At 33.2% G+C, this 14,174-nt stretch overlaps 1 protein-coding gene across 1 annotated transcript; it reads right to left on the bottom strand.

Annotated features, from left to right (window-relative positions):
- Positions 1-7,034: 7,034 nt before the first annotated feature.
- LOC136819925 (uncharacterized) lies at positions 7,035-13,873 on the bottom strand. The gene is made up of 7 exons (XM_067076169.1): positions 13,831-13,873; positions 11,529-11,779; positions 9,138-9,310; positions 8,755-8,840; positions 8,437-8,586; positions 7,718-7,816; positions 7,035-7,427 (listed from the first exon to the last, which is right to left on the bottom strand). The coding sequence occupies exons 1-7, from the start codon at positions 13,871-13,873 to the stop codon at positions 7,120-7,122; spliced, it is 1,110 nt and encodes a 369-aa protein (XP_066932270.1). The 3' UTR covers positions 7,035-7,119.
- Between the last annotated feature and the right edge of the window lie 301 nt (positions 13,874-14,174).

The raw sequence follows: 14,174 nt of genomic DNA, 5'->3' as shown, positions 1-14,174 counted from the left end.
TTTTCTAAATGTAAGAGTGCTTGTATATAATTCAAAATTTAATTCATTCTTGTAGATAGCTGCAGAAAAACTACTGCACGAATTTATAACCTATTCAATTATAATCAAAACTTTCATTCAAAACTAAATCGTGGATTGTTTTTATTTTTCGCAAGGATTTAATTTTGCGAAGCGACCTGTCCTAAATTTTTCGCGACGATTAAATTTTGTGAAAAATAGCCAAAATTTGCAAAGAATTGTCCACACAAGTCCACTTAAAGTAGTACAATAACCAATGAAAAGGGGAAATTTAATTTATAAGCTAAATCAAACATAAAACAAACCTTCTTAGAAAGCCTTTCTGTGTGTCAGATACATGAAACTTCAACTGTGTAGCAGGACTGGAATGATTCAAAACACCACAATGTAATTATATTTTCTTTTAGTTTTAATTGTACACTAAAAAAAAGAAAAGAGATAAACAAAAAAAATTGAGAGATAAACATGGAAAACATTTTAAAGGTTAGCAAAAATATAGTTTTTGGGCTCAAATGATATGATTAGACTCAGATACAGGAGATTAATGCGAGAGCAGAAAAAAAAATCAGAGCCACATATTTTTCAAATCGAATCAGAAGAGTTCTTGGGTGAAAAATAAAATAGAATATAATGAAATACTAAATAAAAATGTGCGTTTTTACAAAGTCTTCAAATACTTTTCATCAATAAAATATTACTTTTTTTGAGAGATAAACTATATACAACTATGGTTAAAAATCATCTACTTAAATGACAAAATAAAGAATTATAAGGAAAAATAAAGTTAAAACAAAATGTCAAATGAAATTTCAAATTGAAACTAACGAAAAATAATATTTCAAACATCCTTAAACTTCATAAAAACTTATTTGAGGGAAATTCTTATTTTCTGGAGTGCATCCATAAAAAAGGAAATTTGGCAAAGAGAAAAATTCTCAAACTTGATTTTACCCCACTCCTTATGTCTCAATTTTTTTATAAAACCTGATAAAACATGTGTGTAACATAATTATGTGTACACTAAAAAAATAGGTAAGAAAAATATTAAAATAAAGAAATCTATCAAATATAAATTAAAAATCATTCTTGTTTATGAAATGTTTTCAAAGCTTCAGTGATTTTGCCATTAATTTTAGTTTTGGCTTTCTTGAAGCCCAATGATTTTAACTCTTGTTGGTGGTTGAAGAGCTCGCCTAAGTAAAGGACAAGAAAAAATATGAGCGATTCTGTGCAGGCTGCGAATGAGCGTTGGTCATTGGTCAATAAGTCCAATTGATTAATAAGTAAGACTGACAGATATTCTTTGTTGGTCAAAAAATTCTCGATTGACCATAACTGGATTATGCGACTTAATTTCAAGATTATTCAGTTTCAGTCATAAACACAATGAGGATAATGACAGAAGCCTTGAAAATATATTTGGGACGGAAATCCTTGAAGAAATCTTGAAACTGTCACTACAATAAAAAAAATTTCTCTTACGAAGAAGTTTCAATCTGGCTGGATTGAGTGCACTTTTCTTTTCAATATCTTTTCTTGTATTCATTCCGCGTGTCCAACAAGTTTTCAACTCATCCACAGTAAAGCAAATGCGTAACATTTCTATGAGGGCAGTTGACCAATCGAATGACTTGGCATAAGATTTCAGTTTTTTCTAAAGCGTGTAAAAAAACACAATAAGATAAATAAATGTTAGATATAATTTTGCGAGTATCAAAAATAAAGGTGACTAAAAGAATTAAAAGAGTTGGCATAAATATACCGGGTTTCCCGACGTCTTGAGGCCGAACAAATGTCCCAAAGTGCTTGGAGTTTTCATATTTAGAAAGTAGATATCCTAGCTTAAAATTTGAGCTATCACTCTTTTAAATTTGACCAACTTGTTCTCTGCTTATGAGCTTTTAAAGTCAAAATTCACTTTACGGAAAGTGTAAAAACACGTAAAAAAGGGGTATCAAATTTGGTATTTTTAGACGTTTTTGATATACAGTTTTTGAAAAAAATCTATAATCGAAGTAACGAAAGTGCCAAATGATTTTCAAATTTTGAAATTTAAAATGAAGTAAAAATTTTCAAATTTCAAAATTTGAAAAATGAAAAATGCAAAAAAAGTTTATTTTTCAAATTTTGAAATTAAAAAATTGCTTATACCTCGATCAACGTAACCAAAGTGCCAAATTAATTAATTATTTATTAGAAAATCTAATTTCTAAAAACCATGGTTTTATTGAGTCAAAAGCGGTCACTTGAGAGGGCCTGCCTTTTCATTTTATCTCTGGGGATGGGAAAGGAGAGTTGTTCTCTTCAAGTAAAGGTGATTGTCGTTCCAAGTTAGAAATGGATGGCATAAACGTTGAATATATAGCGCAGCTTATTGGTGAAGGAAAAACGTACCAGCAAATCAGTGATATTTTAAAGGGAGAAAATCCAAACCAGAGAGGATTTTCACTACGTTCTGTCAAGAGATTTTGCTCTTCAAATGGTCTATCAACAGTGCTTGGAGTTGATCAGTTGAGAACTGAAGTTTCAGATGCTGTAAATGAGGTAAAAGAGTGATCTTTGATTTGCAAAATTTTGAAAGAAAATTTCAGAGCCATTTGTAACTTTTTTTATAGTTGAAAATGAACGTTACACTGATGAACATCTATTTTGTTTCCAGGATTTTAGTGAGTCCTGACTTATCCGAATACACTCTTTTTATTTCTATTTTAGGTTGGTCCGACCTACGGTCGTAAAATGATCACCGGATACCTTCGACAAAAATTTCCCGGTATAAAGGTTGGAGAAAATAGAGTAGGAGAAGTTTTACGAACCACAAACCCACGGGCTCATAATCAAAGAAGAAATATAACGGAACGTTTGCTTAACCCTATACCGTATCGCGCTGATTACTTCGGTCACAAGTTACACATAGACCAGAACGAAAAACTAGTCATGTATGGCGTGACACACGTCATCGCCACTGATGGACACTCGCGTTACATTGTCACTCACTCAATAATGCCAGTGAAAAACAATATGGTGATTTACAAAGAAATATACTTGTAAGTTTGTTAATATTTTAAAACATCTCGCTTTTATACCTTGTTATCCACTTAAAATTGGCGCGAGATACAGGTCTTTCAATTGTATCCTAGTGTTTGTTTGAAAACTACTGCTCCACTTTTATATATTATTACTGATTTTTCCTTCCTAAATGTATTATATTATTCTATATTATACTTCATTTTTAGGCATTCTTGTCTATCCTTTGGAATGTTCCATCAAGTGCGTGTTGACGGTGGAAAGGAGTTTTTCTTGACACTTGGAATCCAAGAAATCTTCGAAGACATGAGGACCAGAAATGACATCTAATCCTATAAACAGACCCAGTCTAAAAAGGTTTGTATACCTTTAAGTACGAGCTGACGGAATATGTCACAAATTTATCAAATTAAAATTTATTTAATATCTAATTATGTGGAAAGGTGATCTAATGGAACTGAAGGCAAATTTTTTCCCAAAAACGTTTTCTAAACACTATTTCGTTTCAAAATAGAAAGAAGCTTCTTGTGAATCTATCTCAGTTAAATATAATTCTTTTTTATTCTACAGAATTTGCCGATCGAGAGATTTTGGGTGGAAATCAACGCAAGAGTAAATTACCCACTAAAAGCTGCGCTTGTAATTCTTGATAACGATAATGTGATTGATATGGACAATGAAGCTCACAAATACTGTGTTTCGAGTGTGACAATATTAGTCGCAAAAATCGGCGTGACAAAGTGTGTCAACTCTTGGAATGAGCATTACGTGCGAGGTAGGTTGTAGATTTTCAAAATCAAAAACTAACATAATATACTGGGTTGAAGGGTGCAACAGTTTAGAAAAAAGGCCTCCGTCAGAATATAGTTAGAGACGTAAGAATGCCTTACTGTACCTGTTGTCTAATCGACTACAATAAAAAAGCTTTTTAGATGTATTCTTGTCTTGAGAGAAATAATAATTTAGCTCTTAAAATCTTTTAGGGAGAGGCAGACCTTCCCGAATAAAGAATGCAACAAATGCTCTGACCCCCTTGCAAATGGATGACCTTCCCGATATGGAAACTGCTAAAGGTATCTACGAAGAAATTTATGATGGTAATATAAATCCCGAAAGTGTTTTTGGCTTAGACCCATTACAAGATTATCCTGATTTGATTGAGTTGCGAAAATCCGAATTTCTCCGAAACCATCACTTGGATGCAATCTTTGGAGAAGTGGCCAATGAAAACCCAAGACCTTTTCAAGAAGCAATCCTTTGGTATATTGACAAAACAACGGAGCTCTTTCAACAAACTCTTTGATTAACTAAAGATTGAAGTTAGAAAACGACAGAACTTGTAACTTATTTGTTTTATTTGGTATACAAAACTAAAACCAGAAGTCTTTGATGTCAAAATCCTCTATCAGTTCCTCAGAGGCATATTTCGGTCGTAATGCTTGAATGTTTTCATTTTACAGGATCTCAAAAAATAAAAAAGTTATAATAGAAAATTTAAAAAAGTAATTATTCAGAAGCACCAAAATATTTTTTTAATGAATATCAGGGATTTTTTCAAGCACTTTGAGCTACTACCGTTTTTGTATAATTAGATTGAGTTTCAGATGCGTGACAAAACGCGAGCGAAGCGAGCGCGATTTATAGCGGGGGTTCTAGGGGGCGGAGTCCTCTAAGAAAATTTTTTACTCCAAATTTGGCCCAGGATTGCTTTAAACAAGAACAAAACGTGAATACATTAACACAGCTTAAGTAAAAATAGAAAGATTTTGGCCCATTTTACGCCGGTCCTTTTAACGCCGGCCCTTAATCACGCCACGCACGAGTCCAAAAATAACGCCAATAAGGGCCGGCGTAAAAAGGGCCGATTAGGTAAATAGAAAGAGTTGTGGCAAAAGCGAAAGAAGGAATAACAACAAATCTGTTTTTTTTTTATGAAAAAATCTACAAAAGAATTTACAAGTAATAATGAGGATTCTCTTAAAAATTAATTTCATCAAGAACAAATCTCACATACACCCCTGTCTCTTACTCTATTCTTTATCGAATTAGGCGTGTTTCAAAGATCACTTTCATCAAATCGCTTTCTTCGTAACTTTTAAGAGTGTTTCAAAGATCACTTTTATCAAATCGCTTTTTTCGTAACTTTTAAGAGTGTTTCAAAGATCACTTTTATCGAATCGCTTTTTTCGAAACTTTTAAGAGTGTTTCTAAGATCACTTTTATCAAATCGCTTCTTCGTAACTTTTAAGAGTGTTTCTAGGATCGCTTTAATCAAATCGCTTTTTCGTAATTTTTCGTAACTTTTATGAGTGTATCTAAGATCGCTTTAATCAAATCGCTTTTTTGTAACTTTTAAGAGTGTTTCTAAGATCACTTTTATCAAATCGCTTTATTCTTTGTAACTTTTAAGAGTGTTTCTAAGTTCACTTTTACCAAACTAACCACTTTCTCTATTACTGTAGCGAGTATTGTCCCAAGGTCACTCTTATCTATAGCTTTACGTGTAACTTTCAAAAGCTAGCTTCTTAACGAGGTTAGAAAATATATTCAGCTAGTTGAAAAATTCCGACGAATGAATGACCGAGAGGATTTTAAGTTTTATCGACTGGATTTGATTTCAGTCGGACATAATGTCCGATTGCAGTCCTGCATTGTCGAAAATAATAATAAAGAATTTCAATGAGTTGGACAGGGGTATACCAAACTTCATTTTTTATTAGGTTATTCTAATACAGGTTTTCTCTAAAAAATTATTCGTGGTAGGACAGGGGTATCTTCAAAGTTTTTCTTTTAACTTTAAATAGTCTGATTTTGTTTTTCAAATGTTTTGACTTTCTAGACGGAATGAAGATTTGATTTGAAAAGAAAAGTTCCTAAAGTTTCCTTATACCTCATCAACCCCGAACAGTTTTTTAAAGCAATTTTGCTGTAAATCTGTAATGACTTTTATTTCAATTTTGACCCCTTCTATAAAGCAAGGAACTTGTATAAAGTTATCATTTTGAAAAAAACTTTAATGAAAGAAGTAACTCAATAAGTAAATTCATTCCCGTTCCAAAAATCCAAGTAAATGCGAAATAAATGTTCTTAGAAAACTTTTCCCATTAAAATCCATTTGTTGCGTATGTTAAACCGTTTGTGACGAACGGTTTTTTTGAATGATTCTTTAAAAGCATTCGCGGCAAACGGAAAAGCATTCTTCGCGTACGGTTTCATATCTCAAGTTTTCGTAAGCGTTCGTCACAAACGGTTTTCTTTTTAGACCGTTCGTCACAAACAGGTTAAAAAGCATAAGCGTTCGTCGCGAACAGTTTCAATAAAACTTTTTTGTAGAGCGTTCGCGAAGGATGCAAAAGCATTCCATTCGTTGCGAACGGTTAACCCGTTCGTCACGAATGGAAAGGCGTTCGTGTGTCCGAATCGAACGGTTTCTGACCCAGTAGTGTTGTCTTTACTCTATACTGATTAAAAACAAACAATTGGCGTTTCTGAGAAAACTGCTTTGAAACTTTTTTTTTGTAATTTTTTTTTTATATTTCGGATTGAGTTTCATAACTCAATCTTGGATTGAGTATTTTTGCCGGTATACTGTAGTAAAAAAGTGCTTAGAAAAATCCCTGGAATATGTATAGGAGGTGTAATCCAATTCAGGTTGAAAAGCCAGAGGAATATTAGAGAAGTTGCCTACTCTTAATAATGCGTACCTCAAGATTATTTTATTGTCGGGTTTCCCGATAGGAAAATGATGGAATCTTGGGTTACACAATTTTTGTAAAATATTTTCAAAGCACAGTCAAAGTAGTAAAAAATATAAGCTATAAATTTTCTAATTTTCTTTACAGTAAAGTCTAAATAACAATTTGTGGTTCCAAGCTCCAAAAAATACGAACAGAGGCTCATTTGAGCAATTTGGAATATTTTTGAGATTTTTAAGGGATCACGAGATTTTTCTCCGCCAATTTACAAAGGAAGTAAAGAAGAAGTGCGACAAACATTTTGTTAATTTACTTTCACTTTTTTCGAAAAAATATAAAAATACTTTCTAAAAACATAAGATATTCGTGTGCTTGATTTGTCTCAGCTTTCGTTTGCGATTAGGGCTGCCATGATCGGAAGGATTGCATCAAATGTGTGATTTGGGAATGTGGACAGATCTGGACTTCGACAATTTGGGCATGAAGGAGTGGCACCCAATCTTCCAATGCACTCTTTACATGTTATCAATTGTTTACAGCAATTCGAGTAAAGTAACGGTGGTGTTACTATCGGATCACGACACACGCGGCACTCGAGTGCCTCTTTCAGTGCTTTGAAAAGTGCTGTATTATTTTCTTCTTTTTTCTTCATGAGGTCAAGGATGGCTTGAACATTGCTTTCGATGTTGTCTAAGAGGAAAAACCATATTTTTAAAACATTATTTCACTTTTATTATTATAGTAGCTACCTTTAAAGCAGAATATTATACATATGATATAAGAATGTTATGAAATGAATGTTTTTCATGAAAAGCAATAATCAAAAAGCTTGTTTCTTTTAATCATTGGAACTCTTACCAAATTGTTTCGCAGGAAAATAGGAATTCCTGGAAGAGTATAGTTTATTATAAATGAACTATGGTATCTAATCTAACATCATTGAATCAGGACACTTATAAGGATATAAAACTCAAACTAACCAATTTTTGGGGGGATGGATGGAGGACTTGAGCCTTCTTCTTTTTGTTCTTCAGTTGCTGCAAAGACTTTTCGGGCCGGCTTTTTCCAAAAATATAATTCTAAAACACAGAAAAGAAAAATTTTAAATATTAATGCACGTTTTTTTATAAGGAACACGTTTATAAGGAACTTGAGGCTGAAAATGGTCCAAAAAATAAGGAATTGTTAAGGAACTGCCCAAGTTCAGAATAAGAAATCAAGTTAAGGAACAGTTGGGTAAAACTTGAACTTTCACACTTTTCTAATAACCTAAACAAAAAGATGACAAATTGTTGCTGAAAACTACATTCAATGTGTCAAAAAGAAAAATTATTTATACAGAAGTAAGGAACTCGATTAAGGAACTTTGAGGCTGAAATTCTCTTGAAAAATAAGGAACTCCAGGCTCAGAGCTAAGTTAAGGTATCTTTATAAAAAAAACGTGCATTTTGAAAAAAAAGTACCTCGTGCTTCTCTCGACTCTCATTAGTAAGAGCAAATTTATCAAAAAAGGCCTTTGTGTACAAGAAAAATATTTTTCCAATCAGCTGATATTTCTCGTAAATCTCGTTAATTATTCCAGACTAGACAAACAAAGTTTCAATTGTCGATTGATATCCAAAGCCTTTTTTGCATGTACGTAAATCTAGGTTTTTTAATTATTAGAAATATCTACTTTATAAAAAATGCGAAATCGTACCTCTTGTCCCCTCAGAATCTAAAATCTCCTTTCCAGAGGAACTAAACAGGACAAGTGATTGATTGCCAAATTCTACTCTCGTTTTCCTTGTAATGCTGTCCACGTTACAATTATCTTCACCGATTGTAATATACTTCTCTTTCAGAAACTCTAAAAATAATAATAACACATTTTAGCTAAATTGACAAGAGGTCAAACCCTCTCTATTAAATACAACGAAAATGATATTCACAGTTCAAGATTTCATTTTATTAGGCAATTTAGTTCCTTGCTATCTTAGTCTCGTGAGGGAAATTAGAAATTACCAAAAAAACTCACCAAAATCATCACCTCTCTTTTTTGCAAGAGTGACTTTCAATGAATGAGTCAGCTTCGAAGCATTTGGTCGTTTTCTGGACAGTTTGCTGAAGAAAAATAAATTTGTTTTCTCATTATAAACAGCTAAATCAACTATGAAAAAGTAAAAGATAATCAGCTACTTTCGTTTAAAATCTAATCTTAACTTGGACCCATACTGCCCCCCCCCACAAAAAAAACTGTCCATAAGTTCTAGTAGTTCAGCTACAAAAAAATACTTCACGGATACATTATGTACAGCCTAATCTAATTCATCTTTTACTAGAGCTTAGTGTTATGAAAAATAATGTGAAAGCCTCGAACAAATGGTTATTGCGGTAAGAGGGCACGAGAAATGATCTTACTTTTGAAGTGTGGTTGATGATGTTTTTTTAAACCTAGCCAGTAACCCAGACGGTCCTGGTGTTTCTTCAGCGTTGTTTGGAGTATGGCTGCCAGTACCTTCTGCGTTTTGACCTGGGTTGGCTGAGTCACTGGGATCACCTCTGACTATGAAGTTTGCACCACCTGTGAATTGCTTGGGGGCAAATTATTTTACATTCATTTTTCATATATGTTGCCAAAGTTCCAAACATTGTGGAAGGAGATTGATTTATTTTTGAAAGCTTTTCTTTATTTATGATAGTTAGTTATATGCTTTTTTGATGATTAAATTGGTTTAAATTGCCTTTGAAATTTCATAATTATTGAGCGCTATAGAAATTCAATCAAATCTTGCGAGACAATGGTTTTTGAGGATTTAATGTAATAAGAATTTTTGTCCAATTTTTTCCCAACACATTGTACATATTTAATATTTTAACACACTTTTTAACTTTGTACATAACTTGAATCTGTTGTTTGTATTTTAAATGACTAGACAGATACATTTTGCTGTCTATTCTTTCTTGGAATGTCTTGCTCTAAAGTCAACTAAATGTAATGATCCCCAAAGTGGGCACCCCAACCTTGAAAAATGGGGAGGGGTTGGCATTTAGGGAATTTCTTTTGAAATAGGGGGCATGAGGCAGTTTGAAATTAAGGGGTGGATTGAAGAAAAATAGTGAGTAAAATTTAGAAGGTGAGGGGTCTCAAGAAAGTTTTACTCATTCATTTAGTTTTTGTCAAGAATAGAACTGGAATAGGTAGTCGTTTTTGTTGTCTCTAGGAATCAAAATTATTTAGGGTTAAAAGCTTTTGAATGGTATTTGTAGTACAAAAGTAGGGGGTTGGGAGATTATTGGGGTGTTATTTTTGAGAGGGGGTTTGATACCCTTGTGCACACTATTATTACTCGGCATTATGAAAATTTCCTTCTCTATCGAAATATAATAAACATATTTCTTTTTCAGCTAAAAATAAAAATATAAAAGTAAAAACTTGTCAGCAATTTGGATCCATCGTCCTTGGTGCATGAACTATCAATAGCATTATTTTCAAACAGAAATTGAGAAGCTCTTGTATTGTTCCTTTGATTTTATTCGCAAGTATCACAAGGTATCATTATTTCATTTCTTTGAATGATTAGGCTTCGTCATTATATTATTCCTGGTGTGATCAATCATGATGGGCTAGTATACAGATTTTTAAAGTAGATCTGATGGTAACTATTTAAAGTTTTCAGTGTAAATATCTCTGTCAAGTTTGTCATATTCAAGGTTCAAAAAATTCATTTTGCTAAGGTCACAAAGATTTAGTGTACAGATTTTTAAAGTAGACCTGATGGTAACTATTTAAAGTTTTCAGTGTAAATATCCCTGTCAAGTTTGTCATATTCAAGGCTCAAAAAATTCATTTTGCTAAGCTCACAAAGATTTACCCCGTTTACATTCAGGCTGAAATTCGTCGAAAAATTAAGAACATCGTAAGAATATGCCCAGCCATCTTTTCATTTTTTAAAGCAGTTTTAACTTAGGGATGGATTTTCTAAAATCGAGAGTCAAATATTGTCCAAATTTTACCAATTTTAAATGCTATTTATTTTGCATGAGATTTTCAATTTGTAGTCGAAAAGATGTAAAAAAATTAAGAACGCATAAGAACATTTTAGGCTGAAAATTGAGGAAAAAATAAGCACATCCAGGCTCAGCCAAATTTTAGGTGTTCTAATAAAAAAAAACGTGTAAATAAAAGGACAAGACGGATTTTGATTAGTTATTTGTAATTTTTTTTTTTTTGCTTGAAAGCTCTTTTTATTCTTATCACTTTTAGAATTAGAAAGTCTGAAATTCTATCCTGGCTTTCCCCACAATTTCCTAGATTTTTCTCTGCCTAATAATTGAAACCTTGAAAAAACTACCTCATCTAAACTTTTCCAAACATTTTAATACTGGGCAAAGGCAGGATTTTCTAGGAGATGCGAGAGAAAAAAATTAGCTTTTAAAACTTTTCCCAGAATTTCTCAGTTTTTTTTCTCTTTAAAAAGTTTAATTTGTTGCGTTCTAGGTCAATTTTTGAAAACTAGGAAAATTCTAGGTTTCCTGCCTTTTCCCCTAGCTTTTTTTCTCCAGGGAATTGGATAAACCATTCTTGAGAAATTCAATTTTTAGTTTTGATGACGTCATCGATTATTACGTAATAATCAGTTTTTGCGGTTTTTCGCGAAATTCAGCGAAAAAACAACTAGGTTACAAATCAGGTTAGAAACTACATCATAGTACCCTTCACGTTCAGACATTTGTTTGGTCATATTCCGTCTACTACTGCGATCTAAAAATTATGGTAATTTTCAGTTTTTGAGACATGCCATAACTTACCCGAGTGGGCCCTCCGAATCCTACACGTTTTTTCTCAATAGCAAGGCGATGCATCTTTTGCTTCAAGTCTTGGACAAGGCCAGACGAAAGGTAGTCCTCAAGATTGTCCCACAATTCTTCTATATTGGACCCATCTTCTATTACTTTGTCGTTACTTTCATTGGTTGGAGAGCCAGATGGCAGAATGGCCACATAATCGTTCATTAAAGGTATTTTTGAAATCGATTTGATTACTTCTCTTCGGTCAGCATCTGCAAGAAATATTTGATTATTAAAATCGCTTGTAAATTGGGGATGTCAAATTAGCATGATGGCCAACTGTATAGCCGGGGAAATTGAGGTTATGTCGCATGTCTATCTGATGTCACACCCCCTTAAGGAAAATCTTAAACCCACTCCCCTTCGCAATCCCTGCCTTTGTTCGTAGCTCAAAAGTTGGATGAAAGTTGCTGCCCAAGGATGACCGCTCCCTTATTGGGCCCAGGATTTTTATTATGTATATCTCATGTCAACAAAATGGTTTAAGTAAATTTCGTTCGTGTAACTAGAGTGCTAGGGGAATGGTTGGTTGGGAGAAAAAGGAAAAGATTACTCCTCGCCAATGATGCATCTGTGATTCATCAATTTGCACAACAAAATTAGGAGCATTTCCACCACCAACTTGAATGGGATTTCTTTGCAATGCCAATGTACAAATCTCTCGCAATTTTCTAAGCAATGCAATTGTTTGTCTCTTCGGGATTCCAGTGATCCTCTCTATCGCAACAGCTTTGGTCTGATGTGACCACAAATAAATTGCGAAAACTATATCTGAAAGCAGAAACCTTCTCCATGGCTCAAAGATCGTTCCATCTCTTAATCTTGTCACAGCACGACAGGGTCGGTTACATCTCCTAAATTAAAAAAAAACACTTTTTCCAACCTCTTTTTTCAGAAAGATGAAACTAAAAATAGGACAGTGGTCAACCGAGGAGCTATGACAAACACCACAGCTTTTACAAGCAGAATTGTACTACTGGTACTATCATTTTGGGTGGTGTCGCTTGAGTGTTTAAGTAAAACACTCGTAGCAAGAAAACGAAGAGGGTTAAAGACTTTTAGTTTTTAATGTAAAGGTTGAATGCAGCGAGTCAGGAACTCGGAAATATTTTCTGTCAGAGAGTTAACTGAGGGGACAATAGGTCTTCCCGGAATATTTTCTTTATGGATTTTCGGAAGTATATAGAATAGACTTATCCTTGGGTTTTCAGGTGGCAAAAGGAATCTATATGTGTTTTCATCGATATGGTATGTGTAGAGGATTGATAAAAGAAATGACTCTATATCCTGTTGTATATACTTCAGTGTATTTTTCTCGATTTTTTTGTAGGATTTCTGATCATTTAGATGATATACGATTTTATAGTCATCTTTATCAAGAATCACAATCGCTCCGCCTTTATCACCTTTTTTAATTATAATGTTTTTTCCTTTTGTCATTAGTTTAAGTGTTTTCGTTTGGTAAGGGTTTAAGTTATTTGTGACCTTTGAGAGATCGTTTAATTCGAGATAGTTCATAATTTCCTCCCTGGTCTTCCAAAATAATTTTACCAAAGCTTTTTTTTTTGGTGGTGGTGCTTTCCAATTATTTTTTCTATGTAGATTATTCTTTCCTGACTTTTTATTCGTCTTACTAAAGTAATATATAGTAGACATCTTATTTAAAAGTTCCTCAAGTGTAAAGTGTTTATATTCATTTTATCAGGTGTAGGGAAAAAAGTCAGTCCTTTGGTTAAGACTTCTAGGTCAGTTTTTCTTATTTTGAAGGTTTTAGAAAGGTTTACTATATTCCTAGATTTGTTTTGTGTAAAGTTTCCAGAGTTATTAGAATAATAATTGCTATAATCTGAAGGATCTGATATGTTTTTCACTTTTGTTTCTAAAGAATTATTTACAGTCTATTTACTATACACATTACTATTTGCACTTGCAGTATGGCTTAGTTTTTTTTTAAATCTTGGTGTAATTTCGGTTTGGTCGTGGAGTGTAACTCTGGTTCTGTCCTGGAATGTTTTTGTTTGTATTTCTCCTTTTGTTATTATTATTCTCTTGATTGAATAATCTCTTCTTTGGAGTGCTGGTGATTGCTTTTGAAGTAGTTCAATTTCTTCTCGTTTGGCAAACTCTGTTTTAGCTTTGTCAAAGAGAGTGGTTTGTAGATGTTGTGGTAGTTCGAGTTTGAATGCTTCAATTGATGTACAAAGTGACTTCATTGTCTCGTCGTAGTGGTTGAGCAGCACGTTCCTCAGTTGGTTTCCCGTACCTCTCAATATCTGTGTCCACTTTCCTTTATTGTTTTCAGACATGTTCTTCATGACGTTGATTTTCGGAATCAGTCCGTTTGGTACCGTGTTTTCGTTTTTGTACTTTTGGAATTTTACCAACTCTTTGTTAGTCATCAGCATTTGGAGGCAAAGTTCTTGATACTTCTCACAAATTAAGGTGTCTTTTTGGTTGGTCAACTGGATTGCTTCTCTCTGTTGTTCTAATGCAGCTTCAAGTGGATCGATTATTATTTAATTTTGTTTCTCTATTATTCAATTTTTATCGGCTGATATCAATACAGCCTAGATTTTTTAGTTTATCAGAGAGATTTCTTTGTGAGAG

The sequence above is a fragment of the Clytia hemisphaerica genome, unplaced genomic scaffold (assembly GCF_902728285.1).
Source record: "Clytia hemisphaerica strain Z4C2 unplaced genomic scaffold, Clytia hemisphaerica genome assembly, whole genome shotgun sequence".
In the NCBI taxonomy this organism is placed as follows: domain Eukaryota; kingdom Metazoa; phylum Cnidaria; class Hydrozoa; order Leptothecata; family Clytiidae; genus Clytia; species Clytia hemisphaerica.
This window is presented reverse-complemented; position numbering and strand designations above follow the sequence as displayed.